This window comes from Coregonus clupeaformis, chromosome 9, assembly GCF_020615455.1.
Source record: "Coregonus clupeaformis isolate EN_2021a chromosome 9, ASM2061545v1, whole genome shotgun sequence".
NCBI lineage: Eukaryota > Metazoa > Chordata > Actinopteri > Salmoniformes > Salmonidae > Coregonus > Coregonus clupeaformis.
Window position 1 is genome coordinate 51,545,955 of NC_059200.1, and position 12,243 is coordinate 51,558,197.

Consider the following 12,243-nt stretch of genomic DNA (forward strand, 5'->3'; position numbering starts at 1 on the left):
GCCTAATGTGTTCATAGTGAAACTTTTGACCTAAACTTCCTTTTGGGAGCTTTGGGTGGTTCCTCTGGAAGGCACTGTCAAAGCAGCTCAGCAGGAAATACCGTTGGATATTATATTGGGGTGGATGGGAGATAATAGTATTACTTGACAAGGCAGCTGAAATACATTTTCAGTTGAGGAAGAGCATTTGTGTTACAGGTGTGTCCTTTGTGTGAATCAGAGATTATCCATAAGAGATACAGTAGTACCCCTTTTGAGAGTACCGCCTTACAAAAATGACTTCTAACAGAGAAAGATTGTATGACATTTGATTTTTATGACATTGACATACATTTGTCAAGTATGACATTTGTCATTGGTAAGGGGTACTTTGAAGGAGTATGGTGCACTATAAAAGTTTATGTTTCAGTGTGTTTTACAGTCTTCAAACTGATTCAACCCTTGAGAGGGAATAAAATGATTTAGCTCTGTGCTGAAGGACACTGTTGAGCATAAAATCATGAAAGAGTTTTATGTGTTCTCATAGCATAGTACAACAACGACTCATGTGATGAAATCAAAGGTAATACAGTATGAGTCAATGAGTAACCAATACCTGAATAAACTTACTTACCTATTCATCTAAATGTTTTAAGCATTTCACATTAGCATTTTTTTACATTTAGAAGAGCATTATGTAATTCGATGAACTATCAAAAACAGTAGCCTACAGTAGGCTAGGTATAGAAATTAGGATCTTATTACATAAGTTATTCAAGTATGTACAGTCAACACTTATGGCACCATCTCATCAAGCATGTGTACAATATTTACTGTGACTTTCTGCCCATGCCATAAGCACTGTATAGCTCATCCACTGGATTGTATAATTTATTATCTGGAAATACACTAAGTGTACAAAACATTAAGAACACCTTCCTAATACTGAGTTGCACTGTATAGCTCATCCTCTAGATTGAGTTGCACTCATGTTGACTCCAATGCTTCCCACAGTTGTGTCAAGTTGGCTGGATGTTCTTTGGGTGCGGACCATTCTTGATATACACGGAAACTGTTGAGCATGAAAAACCAGCAGCGTTGCAGTTCTTGACACAAACCAGTGTGCCTACTACGATACCCTGTTCAAAGGCACTTAAATATTTTCTGGTTAAATAAAGTATAAACATTTTTTTATAAATAATTACTATTTCTGCACATTATCTCCTAAATATCTTGTGATCTATGGGCCTCTGCACTGCGGAGAACTACTATCTCAGACTAGAGGGGTTACATAGCCTGTTACTGTAACTTATCCCCCCCAGAATCTGGGTGATTCAAAACTTGCATTAACAGACCTACCCCTGCAGCCCAATGTGGGGAGAATGAGAGACTTGATCGGGCATTGGTTTCTTTGATATTTCTATTTGATCTTACTGTAACCCGTCAAGCTTTCAATAAAACAGATCAGTGGAGATTACTATTTAAAGTAAACCTACATACAGATTTGGAGCTACAGGAAATGCGAAAGTGTGAGATGTATTCAGTCTTGTGGCTTGCATTTTGAAAGGTCATACTCTTCAGGAGAGGTTCTATGACAAGCAGTGGGTTTTACCCTTATGGCTTTAAGGGTATTGACCTGCATGTGTTGCTTCCTCACAAACGCCATTTTAATTTCAAAACGCACTGAAATAAAAACTGGTGTGTGTGTGTATTTCTGCATCGTTTTTGGCAAGTGTTGGGACTTGCTCTGAGTAGTATCTAAAAATAGGAGCCGTAGGAAGTTTGATGTGCAAGTGGTACACTGAATTGCATTTGTGGGCGTGCATTTTTTGGAAAGGTCTCAGAGGCTAGGTGTGTGGGTATGTGTGTTTCCGATGTGCTCGAACAGACTGTCCACCCCTGACGATTATCTCTGGTGTTCTGGTGATGGTGTAACGAGCTTACTGTCCTACCATGAGCTGATCTTGTGTGCTGCCAAGTTCTAGGTCTGGTCTCATCATAGCTCCAGGCTCTTTGCTCAAGGGTGGAAAATGCAGAGTACAGTTACAGTGAGGGAAACAAGTATTTGATCCCCTGCTGATTTTGTACGTTTGCCCACTGACAAAGAAATGTTCAGTCTATAATCTTAATGGTAGGTTTATTTGAACAGTGAGAGACAGAATAACAACAATCTAATGTTCCTAATCTCAGCTTGTTACCTGTATAACAGACACCTGTCCACAGAAGCAATCAATCAATCAGATTCCAAACTCTCCACCATGGCCAAGACCAAAGAGCTCTCCAAGGATGTCAGGTACAAGATTGTAGACCTACACAAGGCTGGAATGGGTTACAAGACCATCGCCAAGCAGCTTGGAGAGAAGGTGACAACAGTTGGTGCGATTATTCGCAAATGGAAGAAACACAAAATAACTGTCAATCTCCCTCGGCCTGGGGCTCCCTGCAAGATCTCACCTCGTGGAGTTGCAATGATCATGAGAACGGTAAGGAATCAGCCCAGAACTACACGGGAGGATCTTGTCAATGATCTCAAGGCAGCTGGGACCATAGTCACCAAGAAAACAATTGGTAACACACTACGCCGTGAAGGACTGAAATCCTGCAGCGCCCGCAAGGTCCCCCTGCTCAAGAAAGCACATATACAGGCCCGTCTGAAGTTTGCCAATGAACATCTGAATGATTCAGAGGAGAACTGGGTGAAAGTGTAGTGGTCAGATGAGACCAAATCGAGCTCTTTGGCATCAACTCAACTCGCCGTGTTTGGAGGAGGAGGAATGCTGCCTATGACCCCAAGAACACCATCCCCACCGTCAAACATGGAGGTGGAAACATTATGCTTTGGGGGGGGGGGGGGGTTTCTACTAAAGGGACAGGACAACTTCACCGCATCAAAGGGACGATGGATGGGGCCATGTACCGTCAAATCTTGGGTGAGAACCTCCTTCCCTCAGCCAGGGCATTGAAAATGGGTCGTGGATGGGTATTCCAGCATGATAATGACCCAAAACACACGGCCAAGGCAACAAAGGAGTGGCTCAAGAAGAAGCACATTAAGGTCCTGGAGTGGCCTAGCCAGTCTCCAGACCTTAATCCCATAGAAAATATGTGGAGGGAACTGAAGGTTCGAGTTGCCAAACGTCAGCCTCGAAACCTGAACGACTTGGAGAAGATCTGCAAAGAGGAGTGGGACAAAATCCCTCCTGAGATGTGTGCAAACCTGGTGGCCAACTACAAGAAACGTCTGACCTCTGTGATTGCCAACAAGGGTTTTGCCACCAAGTACTAAGTCATGTTTTGCAGAGGAGTCAAATACTTATTTCCCTCATTAAAATGCAAATCAATTTATAACATTTCTGACATGCGTTTTTCTGGATTTTTTTGTTGTTATTCTGTCTCTCACTGTTCAAATAAACCTACCATTAAAATTATAGACTGATCATGTCTTTGTCAGTGGGCAAACGTACAAAATCAGCAGGGGATCAAATACTTTTTTCCCTCACTGTATGTAGCTGTCATAGAGATCACGACAACACTCCTAATGACAGAGGATAACTAAACAGACAAGGAGAAACGGTTGTTGATTCAGAGCCTGTGTCATCTCTATGTAAGGCAGCCTTAGGGCCCAGACTGAGGCAGACCGTAAACTCACCAAGTAATTCACTGTTGACTAACAAATTAAAGAAGGAGTTGCATGGTCCAATCTTGTCCTCTGTTCTGGGGGACTTTGGACCTCTATGTTGCCATTGATGTAGTATTACTGTCAATCAGGTAGGTGCAGTGGGTTTTTCCCCCCATACAATAGTAGCCTATGTGCGAAAGGTGAGTGACCCCATGGTCACCAACTCTCTGACTCGCCATAATACCCGATGGCACCATAAAAGTTTATGGCGTAGTAATGGTAGTGATGTACCCAGTGTCATGAAAGAAGGGTGGAGATGGTGGCCGTGTCTATTTAAAGAAGGACAGGTTGTCACTCAGTACCTTACTCTTCCCTGCTTGCCTTGGAACTAACTGCTTTTCGTTCTCCTCTCCTCTACCCATCAGCTCTCTGTACACCATGGCCTTCGCTGGAAAGTGGGAAACCGAGTCCCAGGAAGGATACGATGAATTCTGCAAGCTCCTTGGTAAGACATTTATTCAAGTTTAATAACCACCTGTATAAAGTAATAGCCTACAGAAACTATGAAAACCTTAGTCTTTGTCTTGACATCTTGAATTCAATTGGTTTATGCAATGTATTGAAAGGGATGTATTCACATCACTGCACATTCATTGGGGATTAGCAGTATCAGTATAGAAAACCGACGGTGCTCCAACTGTGCTCAGACATATGAGAATAGGATTCAAAATTACCCCTAGTCTAACTACATATTTTCTTGTAATCCAAGGCATTCCTGATGACATCATTGAGAAGGGTCGCGACTACAAGCTCATTACTGAGGTGGTGCAGAACGGCAATGAGTTCTCATGGTCCCAGCTCTATCCCACCAACAAGACCATCAGCAACAAGTTTGTTATTGACCAGGAATGTGACATGGAGACTATCGGAGGGAAAAAGTTCAAGGTAAGAATCTGTATGATGTCTCATACAACTTTCAGTCAAAGTTTAGATCAGGGGGGGGGTTTATGCTGGTGTCTGTTGTGTAAGCTTCTTCAGACAAAAGTCACTAGAGTAAAAAAGTATCTATGTCTAGGGGAACTTGGATGCATGTATTATAAGACATCTAGATGAAACAAACTGAGATTGTTGGTTGAATAAATTCTAGCATGAATAAAAAGCATTTTTGTGTCCATCCATTTCAGGCCACAGTTACAATGGAGGGGGGCAAGCTGAGCACAAAGTTCCCTAACTACCACCACACATCTGAAATCAGCGGAGGAAAGCTGATTGAGGTAAGTAAAAGTGGCACTTATGGCAGAAGAAGGTGTATATTAGAGGGGAGAAGAAAAAATACATTTAGGCAGTTCAAGTAATGTTGTATGTGTTTTCCCCCTGTTTAGACCTCAATCGCGGGCTCAGTCGTGCTGAAAAGAACCAGCAAGAAGATCTAAAGACATTGTAACTGTGATATTAGCAAAAAAACTCAAACTGAATAATTAGTAAATAAAGTAAGACTGCACAGCCAACCTGCTGCTTTAGTCTTTGTGTCTCTCCTATGCTTGATGACATTTGCCACATAACGGTAAAGGAAAACCTGTCTTGCCAAATGTCACTACATTTATCATGGGACAACCACTAGAGGGAAATCTATCTTTAAGCACAGTACATTTCAGAAGCAACTTTAATAAAAGGTTGAAAGAATAGTCGAGAGTTTGCTAGACACATTCACACCCTATAACATCAAGATTAAGCATTGAGTAGAATAGAATCTGGAAACCAGTTAGATTTTTCATTTCCACCTTGATAGATGTACATTGTTAGGTTTTAGTATTAAACATTAACAAGCAAATAACATGTTTGTGCCACACTGCGTTAATAGCCATTAAGCTCTCTGGGGTAGTCACAACAAAACAATTGGTAGATGAGGGGATGTCTCGGTGTGAATGAGTGCCCCCCCCTCTCTGGGTAACCAGAGGACCATGCTAGCCAGCCCCTCCCCTCTCTGCTTTGTAAACAAAGCTAGCGAGAATGATCCATTACCCAACCCCTTTGCCCACTCCAGAGTCTCCTCTTCGCAGTTCCTGGGGCTGCCTTCAGTACCCCCTACCGATCCGTCCAAAGGGGGGCTACTATAACCTCCCTTTCCTATCATTGGTAATCAACTCGGATTATAAATCACTTTTCCTCTCCCACGTTTTTTCACTAATGAAAAATGTTGCACAACTTTATGATCTGTGAAATGAATACAGGACACAAAGGATGTTACAAAATATCCCAGAAATGTGTGAGTGCAAATGTTTTTTTTATATATATCTTTTTTTCATTGCTTGTACTTCCTTATTTTGTCTTTCAGCCGTGGTTTGTATCTCGAGAGACTAACATGTTTTCATAATTCTTCATTTGCAATGATTCTGTACACAGTTTTTCTTTACACTTCATCACATTCGCCTTTTCATTGTAATACAAATCTCCTCCGTAAGGCCTACAGTATCGATAGTCTCCAGTTTCTTAACTATTTGTTTAGTGGCAAAGGGAGGGTAAAAATGAGGGATAGGAATCTCCTTCATTGTCTTGAGGTCTGTAGAGGAAGGGAGCATCAGGGGAGGCTGGGGTTAGTGGTCAAGAGAGGGTGGAGCTCCTCTTCCCCCGTTGAAGAGCTTTTCATGTGCAATGAGTTGAAACATTCATATTAAACTATTCCCCCTGGGATATGCTAATCGACTTCAGAGAGGCTTGCTATACACATCTACAGTATATTCTCTACAAAGATGAAAAACTAAGGGTGGAGAAACGATACTGCCAGTCTGGCTTTTGTAAAATGTTGTTTTATTTGCAACTCAATTGACAGAGTAAACACTTTTTGATTCCCCTTCCCCAATATGCGCTTCTCCTGCACAAATGCACATAGCCGTTATCATTGATCCATCAGGGTGGATGTCGTTGGTCCACTTGGATTTCAAGAGTTGAGGCTTGTAGGTGGTTTCAATGTGCAACATTTTCATTTAGGTAAAGAAATCCACTGCCGTTCTAAGCAGTTAAAAGTACTACAAAGCAATTGCAAAAACGAAAGACAAAGTGAGCTTAAAAACACAATAAGATGGCGGTGTGATTGAAAGTAATCTTAACTAAAGTGACCAATCATTAGCCTACATATCACACAAGATAGATTGGTCTTTGATGGTGCATTGAGCTCTTCATATATTCCAACATAAAACAAAAAAAAGTTACAGGTAGAGTCAGTGAAATGACGTAAATGCAGAAAGTAAACAGCATAGTGGGTCAATTTCCACAACTACTAAGAGCTTTGAAGCGCAAGGCTCAACTTCTCCGCTGTTTTTGTCCCGTGGCTACCATGCTGTAACAGCGTGAAGCAAACCCGTGCACATGTGCAGATACTGTGAGAAAAAAACATCAAATATACAGTGGCTTGCGAAAGTATTCACCCCCCTTGGCATTTTTCCTATTTTGTTGCCTTACAACCTGGAATTAAAATTGATTTTGGGGGGGTTTGTATCATTTGATTTACACAACATGCCTACCACTTTGAAGATGCAAAATATTTTTTATTGTGAAACAAACAAGAAATAAGACAAAAAAACTGAAAACTTGAGCGTGCATAACTATTCACCCCCCCAAAGTCAATACTTTGTAGAGCCACCTTTTGCAGCAATTACAGCTGCAAGTCTCTTGGGGTATGTCTCTATAAGCTTGGCCCATTCTTCAAGGCAAAACTGCTCCAGCTCCTTCAAGTTGGATGGGTTCCGCTGGTGTACAGCAATCTTTAAGTCATACCACAGATTCTCAATTGGATTGAGGTCTGGGCTTTGACTAGGCCATTCCAAGACATTTAAATGTTTCCCCTTAAACCACTCGAGTGTTGCTTTAGCAGTATGCTTAGGGTCATTGTCCTGGTGGAAGGTGAACCTCCGTCCCAGTCTCAAATCTCTGGAAGACAAACAGGTTTCCCTTAAGAATTTCCCTGTATTTAGCGCCATCCATCCATTCCTTCAATTCTGACCCGTTTCCCAGTCCCTGCCGATGAAAAACATCCCCACAGCATGATGCTGCCACCACCATGCTTCACTGTGGGGATGGTGTTCTTGGGGTGATGAGAGCTCAATTTTAACTCATCTGACCAGAGTACATTCTTCCATATGTTTGGGGAGTCTCCCACATGGCTTTTGGCAAACACCAAACGTGTTTGCTTAATTCTTTCTTTAAGTAATGGCTTTTTTCTGGCCACTCTTCAGTAAAGCCCAGCTCTGTGGAGTGTACGACTTAAAGTGGTCCTATGGAGAGATACTCTAATCTCCGCTGTGGAGCTTTGCAGCTCCTTCAGGGTTATCTTTGGTCTCTTTGTTGCCTCTCTGATTAATGCCCTCCTTGCCTGGTCCATGAGTTTTGGTGGGTGGCCCTCTCATGGCAGGTTTGTTGTGGTGCCATTTTCTTTCAATTTTTTAATAATGGATTTAATGGTGCTCCATTACATTAAATCCAAATAAAAATCAATTTACATTACAGGTTGTAATGCAACAAAATAGGAAAAACGCCAACGGGGATGAATACTTTTGCAAGGCACTGTACATATCAAATATAAAGTCAACTAAATGTACATTTGGTCTAATGAAAAAAGTTGCAAATAATAAACATAGCTTGCACTATATATTGAGGTAGGTAAACGTTAAGGTATGCAGGAGGATGGTTTTGTTGTCTGAGACCCAGTAGACTACAGGCCCATGGCCCCTTCATACCATCTGTCAGCAGTAGGGGAAGCAGATAGACATTGTGGTCAGGATGTGATCAGTGGAAAAGATTACATTACTCCTCCATCCTCACCCCATCAAACCTGAGATATTTTGTGTACTGGACCCACATATACTTGGCTAATGGTAACAGCATGTATGGCCTGCCTGGATTTAGACGTCACTATATGACAGCATCATGACTCATGACACAGACATCAAGCTCATATTCCATATAAGCACCAAAGAAAAAAGCTGATGCCATTGTTAAGCCCGAGTCATACACTCTCTTAGTTACTTGACTTTTGTTCTTTAATGTTTGAGATATTCCTACTGACATTCAGTGGGTTGTATCCAAGGTAACCATTAATCACAAAACAGCTTAAAGATGGAATCCGCAGTAATGGGAAACAGCGCCACTGTCTGCCCCACGACCATTGTTATTGTTTTTGTTCTGTTGACAAGCAGAGGTATGGAGCGCTGGGGGAGCGTCGCGCATCAAGGAAATATTACAGTGCATTCGGAAAGTATTCAGACCCCTTGACTTTTTCCACATTTTGTTACGTTACAGCCTTATTCTAAAATGGATTAAATTGTTTTTTTCACCCCTCATCAATCTACACACAATACCCCATAATGACAAAGCAAAAACAGGTTTTTAGAAATGTATTCATATTTGTAAAAAAAACAACAACTGAAATATCACATTTACATAAGTATTCAGACCATTTACTCAGTACTTTGTTGAAGCACCTTTGGCAGCGATTGCAGCCTTGAGTCTTCTTGGGTATGACACCACAAGCTTGGCACACCTGTATTTGGGGAGTTTCTCCCATTCTTCTCTGCAGATCCTCTCAAGCTCTGTCAGGTTGGATGGAGAGCGTCGCTGCACAGCTATTTTCAGGTCTCTCCAGAGATGATCGATCAGGTTCAAGTCCGGGCTCTGGCGTGGCCACTCAAGGACATTCAGAGACTTGTCCCGAAGCCACTCCTGCGTTGTCTTGGCTGTGTGCTTAGGGTCGTTGTCCTGTTGGAAGGTGAACATTCTCCCCAATCTGAGGTCCTGAGCGCTCTGGAGCGGGTTTTCATCAAGGATCTCTCTGTATTTTGCTCCGTTTATCTTTCCCTTGATCTTGACTAGTCTCCCAGTCTCTGCCACTGAAAAACATCCCCACATCATGATGCTACCACCACCATGCTTCACCGTAGGGATGGTGCCAGGTTTCCTCCAGACGTGACGGCTGGCATTCAGGCCAAAGAGTTCAATCTTGGTTTCATCAGACCAGAGAATCTTGTTTCTCATGGTCTGAGAGTCTTTAGGTGCGGGCTGTCATGTGCCTTTTACTGAGGAGTGGCTTCCATCTGGCCACTCTACCATAAAGGCCTGATTGGTGGAGTGCTGCAGAGATGGTCGTCCTTCTGGAAGGTTCTCCCATCACTACAGAGGAACTCTGGAGCTCTGTCAGAGTGACCATTGAGTTATTGGTCACCTACCTGACCAAGGCCCTTCTCCCCCGATTGTTCAGTTTGGCTGGGCGGCCAGCTCTAGGAAGAGTCTTGGTGGTTCCAAACTTCTTCCATTTAAGAATGATGGAGGCAACTGTGTTCTTGGGGACCTTCAATGAGGCAGAACTATTTTGGTACCCTTCCCCAGATCCGTGCCTCGACACAATCCTGTCTCTGAGCTCTACGGACAATTCCTTTGACCTCATGGCTTGGTTTTTGCTCTGACATGCACTGTCAACTCTGGGACCTTATATAGACAGGTGTGTGCCTTACCAAATCATGTTCAATCAATTGAATTTACCACAGTTGGACTCCAATCAAATTGTAGAAACAGCTCAAGGATGATCAATGCAAACAGGATGCACCGGAGATCAATTTCGAATCTCATAGCAAAGGATCTGAATACTTATGTAAATATAGTATGTGTTTATTTTAATGTAGAATTTGCAAAATTTTCTAAAAACGTATTTTCGCTTCGTCATTATGGGGTATTGTGTGTAGATTGATGAGGATTTGGTTTTATTTAATCAATTTTAGAAAAGGGCTGTAACGTAACAAAATATTGGAAAAAGTCAAGGGGTCTGAATACTTTCCGAATGCACTGTATGCTGCTGTTCTATCATGTGTGCAATGGTGTCCAAGGGGGAAAAAAGTGTTTGCTGTTTGCAGTAACTTCTTTGTTGTAATATCGCAAACAGACATGGCACTTTCACCCTTAAGGATTCCAGCTTTAAGGTCAACTATACTTTCGCTCATTTTATAGGATGTATCATGTTTGGTGGCACTCTTTCCATCTGATCAAGCAAGGTCCATTTTACAGGTACAGTAAATTGCAGTAAAACTACACAAATAGCAACCCCCCTGGAGAGTGTGGTAGGACATCAGTAGTAGTATTAGTAGTATGACCAGATGAGAATGTCAGCGAAATTGAACTACAAGCTATCCTGTGCAGAAGCCTTCCCAACGTGATCATGGTGTCATTAGCTGCTCAAGGTCCTTGTGGCAATGAGAGCAACAGTAGCTGTTCCAGTGAGGGTTGTGTGACTTTCATGGGTTTCAGTCAAAGACACACAGATGAAATGGTACCAGTCAGGAGAATTTACATGAACTGAGGAGAAAGTGTTGCTTTGCCCCCCTGGGGACTAGCTAGTAAAGCATCACTTCCTCCCCTGTGGTTTGATGTGCTGAGAGGACTGATGTGGCTGTTCCCCTGGGAACCATGGCTCCATCTGCTTCCAGGGGCACCAGAAAGGCAAAACAAGATGGAGTCTACTCTACACCAGCCAAGGCCAAAGATGGGTCAGAAATCCTAGCGAGGCATCTCCTACATTACAATACACACTATTTTCACCCAGTAGAAGTTAAAAACACAACATCAAAAAAGAAATGAATTTACACAGCTGTTTAAATACATATTCTTTCAAGTAATACTTCAAACCCTGATATGGTATAGATCATGTAAACAATAGCTAGGACAGACTACTTTCATGATCATAAAGTCATCATTTTGTTTAAGGCAGCCGCATTGAAAGATAATAGTATAAAAAACAGCAGTCCCACATTGAGAGAACTGACGTGGAAGCAGGGGCTCCACACAACCACAGTTGATAGCAGAATCACAGTGGCCAAACCAGCCTCACAGTCTCTCAGCATAGAGCAGGCAGTCACGTGAAGGGAACAGTATGTACTGTATGTAAACAGCTCATCACAAATAGTGTCTCATTTCAAATAGGTAGGGCCTTTGTTAGGTCAATACTATGACCTCAGCAACATCTGCATTGACATTGCTTCTTTGTTTTGGTTTCCTTTGTCCCCAGTGGATGAGGTCAGGACGGATGGAGGAGGACACTGACTGCCCCAGGTTCCGTTTATCCTCCCTCTCCTGGTGTCACCTGTCGAAGCAGCCTGCTGTGAAGGTGTGATGGGAGCCCAGGTAGCCTCCCCCGTACGACAGGCAGTGACGGGGCTCTGCAGCAAGGGCCACTTGCATGGAGATGGGTCCCTGCAGGGGAAGGGAGGAGCGCAGCCCTGAGGCCAGGCTGGGGTAGGAGGGGAAGACACCCTGAGAAACCGAGCCTGTGAGGAGCCCTGTCTGGTGGGCTTGGAGGTAGTCCCGAGACCTGACAGGGCCCAGAGCCTGGGACTCACCTAGCATGTGCAGCTGGGAAAGGGGAGTGGAGTGCTGGGTGAGGTGCTGCTGGTAGCCACCTGTCTGGAAGAGCAGCTGCTGGGAGGTAGGTAAGGGTTGTTTCAGGGTGGAGACAGAGACTGTAGAGGTTGAGGAAAGGGCCTGGGGTTGGAGAGGACTCTGGACAGACGGAGAGTTGGACTTGGATTTGTTGGCCTGTTTCACATCGTAGTCATGGGCACTAGAGGGAGAAAAACAGTGAAAATGATTACTTAACGACCTTTAGC

General features: G+C 43.1%; 2 protein-coding genes across 2 annotated transcripts in view; one reads left to right on the forward strand and one right to left on the reverse strand.

Moving 5' to 3' along the window:
- Positions 1 to 3,944: 3,944 nt before the first annotated feature.
- On the forward strand, positions 3,945 to 5,106 carry fabp6 (fatty acid binding protein 6, ileal (gastrotropin)). The gene is made up of 4 exons (XM_041887075.2): positions 3,945 to 4,103; positions 4,368 to 4,543; positions 4,783 to 4,872; positions 4,981 to 5,106. The coding sequence occupies exons 1-4, from the start codon at positions 4,037 to 4,039 to the stop codon at positions 5,029 to 5,031; spliced, it is 384 nt and encodes a 127-aa protein (XP_041743009.1). The 5' UTR covers positions 3,945 to 4,036; the 3' UTR covers positions 5,032 to 5,106.
- A 5,282-nt stretch (positions 5,107 to 10,388) lies between these two features.
- Positions 10,389 to 12,243, reverse strand: part of LOC121574249 (cyclin-J-like) — a 44,815-nt gene continuing 42,960 nt past the window's right edge. Inside the window, exon 6 of the mRNA XM_041886875.1 lies at positions 10,389 to 12,197. Coding sequence (XP_041742809.1) covers positions 11,717 to 12,197 — 481 coding nt within the window. The 3' untranslated portion in view covers positions 10,389 to 11,716. The remainder of the gene's footprint in view (positions 12,198 to 12,243) is intronic.